The sequence below is a fragment of the Phyllopteryx taeniolatus genome, chromosome 9 (assembly GCF_024500385.1).
Source record: "Phyllopteryx taeniolatus isolate TA_2022b chromosome 9, UOR_Ptae_1.2, whole genome shotgun sequence".
Classification (NCBI taxonomy): Eukaryota; Metazoa; Chordata; class Actinopteri; order Syngnathiformes; family Syngnathidae; genus Phyllopteryx; species Phyllopteryx taeniolatus.
Window position 1 is genome coordinate 8,959,801 of NC_084510.1, and position 6,431 is coordinate 8,966,231.

At 45.1% G+C, this 6,431-nt stretch overlaps 1 protein-coding gene across 4 annotated transcripts in view; it reads left to right on the forward strand.

Annotated features, from left to right (window-relative positions):
- The first annotated feature begins 5,311 nt into the window (after positions 1-5,311).
- taf4a (TAF4A RNA polymerase II, TATA box binding protein (TBP)-associated factor) overlaps positions 5,312-6,431 on the forward strand; it is a 29,925-nt gene continuing 28,805 nt past the window's right edge. The window contains exons 1-2 of one of the 4 annotated variants that reach the window (XM_061785423.1): positions 5,312-5,741; positions 5,969-6,431. The exon at positions 5,969-6,431 is cut by the window's right edge and continues 286 nt beyond it. In XM_061785423.1, coding sequence (XP_061641407.1) covers positions 6,216-6,431 — 216 coding nt within the window. In that variant the 5' untranslated portion in view covers positions 5,312-5,741; positions 5,969-6,215. The remainder of the gene's footprint in view (positions 5,742-5,968) is intronic. The other 3 variants (XM_061785424.1, XM_061785426.1, XM_061785425.1) reach the window with 3 other exon arrangements.

Consider the following 6,431-nt stretch of genomic DNA (forward strand, 5'->3'; position numbering starts at 1 on the left):
AGACAACACAGATGAACGAGACAACGTTTTTCATCATTAACTATATATTTATCCTGCTCATCAAAAATAGACATACATATCCATCCATCCATTTTCTTATCCTCACAAGGGTCGCGGGAGTACTGGAGCCAATCCCAGCTATCTTCGGACAGGAGGCGGGGTACACCCTGAACTGGTTGCCAGCCAATCGCAGTGCACATATAAACAAACAACCATTTGCACTCACATTCACACCTACGGGCAATTTATTCTTCAATTAACTTACCGTGCATGTTTTTGGGATGTGGTAGGAAACCGGAGTACCCGGAGAAAACCCACGCAAGTACAGGGAGAACATGCAAACTCCACACAGGCGGGGCTGGGGATTGAACCCCGGTCCTCAGAACTGTGAGGCAGACACTCTAACCAGTCGTCCACCGTGCCTAGACATACATAATTTTTGAAATATTATATTACATATATAATATTATGCGGCACGGTGGCCGACTGGGATAGGCTCCAGCACAGCCGCGACCGTAGTAGGGATACACAGTACGGAAAATTAAAGATGGCGCTTATCCATGTGGATGTCTCAGTTACGTGCTCTCTAGTATTGTCTATGTTTTCGTGTTTTTCGTTCGTCTTTGGAGACATTATGCAACTCACTTACACAAGAGAAGACTTACAAAACATCAGGGAGTCTACCCCGGACATTTTTTCACCAACTTTCGCAAATCCGCTCAGCTTTTTCCCCTGAGTTACTCACCGGGGGGCGGCTGCGGTCTATGGCGCATGGAGACGTAGACGACGAAGGGGGCCTCGCCGGCATCCAAGTTAAGCTCTGCAAGAGAGGATACAGATTGGCATTCCCGTCAATCCACCTACCCAACAAAATGGACGAGCTTCATCTTCTGACAAAGACCAGTAAAGACTTCGGACATTCCGCCGCCCTGTGCTTTACGGAGACTTGGCTTTGTGAACTTGTCCCCGATGGCGCCGTAATACTTCCCGGCTTTTATCTTCACTGGACAGGGAAAAACAAAAGGCGGCGCGATATGCTTCTATATCAACGAAGAATGGTGTACTGATGTCACGGAGCTCAGCACACACTGCAGCCAGGATTTAGAATCGTTGTTTTTGAACTGTAAGCCATTCTACTCGCCTCGTGAGTTCGCATCTTTCATTCTCGCCGGTGTTTACATTCTGCCTAAAGCTAACATGAACGCCGTACTGGTAACGCTCGCTGAACATGTAAACGATATTGAAAAACAACCACCCAGACTCACCCCTCATTATTCTTGGGGACTTTATCAAAGCTAAACTCAACCACGAACTCCCTAAATACAAGCAGCACATCGACTGTCCTACCAGGGAAAATAACATTTTAGACCACTGCTATACTAAATAACGCATACCGTGTCAAACCTCGTGCAGCCCTAGGCTCGTCTGATCACTGCTTAATTCACTTAATACCAACATACAGGCAATAACTTAAATGCGTGAAGCCTACAGTGAAAACAGTGAAAAAGTGGACCAATGAAGCAAAGATGGAACTTCAAAGCTGTCTAGACTGCACAGACTGGAGTGTCTTTGAAAATTCAGCTGGCAGCCTGAATGAATATACGGACACTGTCACATCCTATATCAGTTTCTGTGAAGAATCACAACAAAGTCATTTCGCACGTTCAAAAACAACTAACCATCGTTCACTGCCAAACTTAAGCAACTTCACCAAGCTAAAGAGGACGCATATTGAAGTGCGGTAGGGCCCTGTATAATCGCGCTAGGAACCAGCTGACTAATGAAATTAACATTGCAAAGAGAAACTATGCAGTAAAGTTAGAAAAACTGTTTACCGCTAACGACTCCAAATCAGTCTGGCATGCATTACAATCGCTAACCAATTACAAGCGACCAACCCCCCAAGCTGAGAACAACAAAAGACTAGCCGCCGACTTGAACACCTTCTACTGCAGATTTGAAAAGGACACTTTCACACCCCAAACCCACCCAGCCGCACCACCAACCACCTTCACACCTCAGACTTCTGCGTTGACCATCCATGCACAGGATGTGAGACGCATCTTCAAAAAACAAAAGATTAACAAAGCGGCAGGCCCAGACCTTGTGTCCCCATCCTGCCTCAAAGTCTGCGCGGACCAGCTTGCCCCAGTCTTCACGCAGATATTCAATAGATCTCTGGAACTGTGCGAAGTACCATCCTGTTTCAAACGCTCCACCATCATCCCAGTTCCCAAGAAACCTGCAATCTGGGGTCTGAATGACTACAGGCCTATCGTCCTCACATCTGTGGACCCCCTGCAGTTTGCCTAACGAGCAAACAGGTATGCAGATGGTGCAGTCAACATGGGACTGCTAGAACACCTCGATGGCGAGGGGACCTACGCGAGGATCCTGTTCTGTACTCTCTCCGCTGCTCTTCTCTCTCGACACGAACGACTGCACCTCAAGGCACCCGGCTGTCAAACTCCTGAAGTTTACAGACGACACCACAGTCATCAGCCTCATCAAAGACGGTGACGAGTTTTTGTATCGACAGGAAGTGGAGCGGCTGAAGCTGTGGTGCGGGCGACATAACCTGGAGCTGAACACACTCAAGACTGTAGAGATTATCGTGGACTTCAGGAGGCATCCTTCGCCACAGCTGCCCCTCACGCTGTCCAGTTGTCTTGTGTCAACCGTCGAGACCTTCGAGTTCCTGGGAATTACAGTTTCTCAGGACCTGAAGTGGGAGATCAACATCAACACCATCCTCAAAAAGGCCCAGCAGGGAATGTACCTCCTGCGGCTTCTGAGGAAGCACGGCTGTTGAGGCAGTTCTACACAGCAGTCATCGAATCAGTCCTGTGTTCTTCCATCACAGTCTGGTTTGGTGCTGCTACAAAAAAGGACAAACTCCGACTGCAGCGGACAATCAAAACTGCTGAAAAGATTGTCGGTACCCCCCTACCCACCCTTGAGGACTTGCACGCTGCCAGAACTAAGAGAAGAGCGTGTAAAATCCTCTTGGACCCTCCACATCCTGGTCACCACCTCTTCCAGCTCCTTCCCTCAGGTAGGCGCTACCGAACAACGCAAACTAAAACAAACAGACATTCCAACAACTTCTTCCTTCTTGCCATTAACTTCTTAAACAGTTAACTTACAATTCCATTGCCACATGCTGCCCATTTTTTGTCTTGAGATTGTTGTCACATTTCTGTCGGGCCAGTTATACATTACTGTCGTAGTCTCGCCACGCTGCACTATTTGCATATCTGTTGTTGACCAATACTGGCCACTCATGTGCCTGAGTAGCATCTGCAACATTTGCACAATCGACATTGTCCCAGATTATCGCACTACTCGTCACTTTAAACTGCATACATTTCTTGAAGTCTCGGCGCCCTTTGCACAATGGTCATGGTACCGGACTGCTGTTCTTTAATCATTTCAAACTGCTCTAATTGCTGGAGGACTCTCCATCTTTTTGCACAATTGTCAAAAAAATAAAAATTGTACCGGCATTACCACATTAGTGGCAATCTTTTATTGCTCAGTGACTGCTTTTTTAAAAATTATGTCTTGATGTCTCAAAAGTATTCTCTGTCAATTGACTGTCTGTTGTCGTACTAGAGCGGCTCCAACTACTACAAATTCCTTGTGTGTTTTTTGACATGCTTGGCAAGTAAAGATGATTCTGATTCTGAAAATGGATGGTTGGAGGATTACAGTATCCAATGTTCCTATGTATTGCTTCCCAGCGCCTGCTGTACACTTTTTTTATTTTCACTCATATTATTTCATTAAAAAAAAACAAAAAACTTTTGTTTGGTCATATGGGTGTGCAGAAAAGCCCCCTCTGACAGCTACTTCTGTTTGACCCAGTTTTGTATCCACTTTGTCCGTATTTGGCTCAGACCTCTCCCTTTCCTCTAATTGATTGCTTCCATTATGTTGATCTTTGGTAGTGACATACAAATGTAGATAAGCTTGAGAAATTTGAATGAACTGATCGGCAGAAAAACATCCGGAACCCGTGGATGCATGGAAGATTTGAATTCATATTTCACGTTTACTGAGGCACCACAGAGATAATCTTACATCCCAAATACTAGAAAAGGTTGGTTTGTCAAAATATGTCCACTTTTATTTCCTACATTTGAAAGTAGATGTCTGTACCTAAAAATACTGCTTACTTTGTTAAAGTAAGATTGTTACTTTTTTCAACCTCTGTGGATAATGACTCGATGTATAAAAGACAGAAATCGAGAGAGGTGAAATCAACTGCAGTTGAGATCTTGATTCCTAGAGATCTCGGCGCCTTATAAAGTGGAATTAACAGGGATAGCAGCGAGATGGAGGCATGTGAACCAAGAAGCATTAACAACAATGATGTTCCAGATTAAAAGAAGCAAGATATTCCCCATCCATGGCCTTATCTAATATTATTGTTTTATGTTGTTGGCTCCAAGAATGTCATTGAATTGGTTGTCTCATCTAAAAAAAAAACACACACACACACATATAATTGTATATGTATATAATTGACAACAAAAATAAACTTCTACTTATGTACATTTTAGAGTTAAAGGTTGAATTTAATCAGTGATTCTTTTAGTCCGTCTTACACAAGCATCTGTATTTCTACTTAAGTACAGTGTAAGAGTACTTTTGCCACATCTGTTAGCTACACGCGCACACACACATAAACAATCTTACCAAAAATATAAACTTTAAGTGTTTTTGGTTCATTTTAAGGTTTACATTTTTCCATGTAATTTCATTAGGTTAGTCTAATACAATCCCCATTTAGGTACATCCCATTTAATTAGTCTTATCAAACTTTTGTTTTACCACTCAAATAGTTTGCATCGAAAAATGCTTCATGTTTATTTGGGCCAAGAATCCTCTTTTTGAGTGTACCAATAATTATGTTACTGCATATTATGTAAAAATGGGAACAGACATTTGAAAATGATCTTCCGTTCAGTTCTGGATAGCAACACAAAAAAAAAAAAAAAAAACGAATTCTTTTTGGTTATGAGACAAATTTGGTGCCTTGTATTTGCCTCATCAAGTGAATGACGTAACGTCAGGAATAGGGGCTCCAGTATGCGCTTCACACTTTATTACGTTATTTTCGCAAGAGAAAGCCTCCTTTTCAAAATGAACGCCCAACCACGACACGAACAATACATAATTCGACACACTTCCATTTGTTTGTGGTGCATAGAAAATAACTGAGGTCCTATCCCTGACAGCAGCGTGTTTCCTCTCAGGGCGGGTGTGACGCCCACTCCGCCTCTTCACTACAACTTCACTTTCTGCCCACAGCACTGCAGCCATCTTGCACCTCGTCTCGAACGTGCTTAAATTTCGAAAAGGGACTGTTCCTGTTTTGTGTAACTCATATTAACAACTCACTGAAAGTCACAGTTGGCATTTCTCAAAAGGGGTGGCTAACGCAGGCGCGCAAAAGAGCCGTCTGGAATGCACTATTTGACGAAAACACTTGGAGACCGCGGCGGCGTTGACTGCGGGGAACGAACCCTGCGGAATGACAGTTGATGCCATTAGGACCGCCTTTTAGGCCGCGGAACAGCCAATCGCGGCTCAACGAAAGACGGCGAGGTGTTCTGCGCATGCGCACGTCACTCGGTAAGTACAGGGCAGGCGAGACTTCACTCCTCGCCAGCTCGCGGAGAGTAAAGATGGCGGCTGTCCCTGGTCTGCTGGATGAGCTTAAATTACACACAGAGGTGAATAAAGCCGTAGTTTGTCACGCTGAACGCTCCGTAGACTCACAATTGTTGTTCTTGTCTCACAATAACCACTGGGGAAGGCACGAGACATATGACCATTATATGTTGCTCTGGCCAAGACCGTAGCGCGCTGTCGTCCACTTGGGACTTACTTGCGTCAATAAGATAGCTAGGCAGGCAGGTATGCTTTAACTCCTTAATACTGTGTTGTTCTCCTTGTGTAGGAAGGAACACGCCGGCAGGGAGATGAGTAGATGTGCCAAAGCGTAGTCCCATTCATTGTTTCTGCTCCTAACAAGTTGGAAGTGCATGGGGGTGTCTGCATAACGACGTCCCCATGGTTAGTCGGCGGACTTTGCCACGGGACACGAGGCTGGCAGAACGCTCATTATCAGTGTTTGTGTGACTAATCATCCTCACTCGTCAGGAGGAAGTGGGGTCATACTCCGCGCAGACATTCAATGACCAATTATGAACTGTCACAATTCAGGAAGTGCCGTACCTCTTGTGGGAACGACAGTGGCGAGTTGTAACAACTGTCCCGTGACTTGTGTCAGTAACACTGCACCCGTGTTGTCCAAGGGGTTGCCCAATTTGCCGACCTCGTCAAACACCGTCATCCAGACGCCAATCTCCAACTCGCTAGGAGTAATCGCCTCAGCGCCGACCGTGACCCCGGCATCAGGA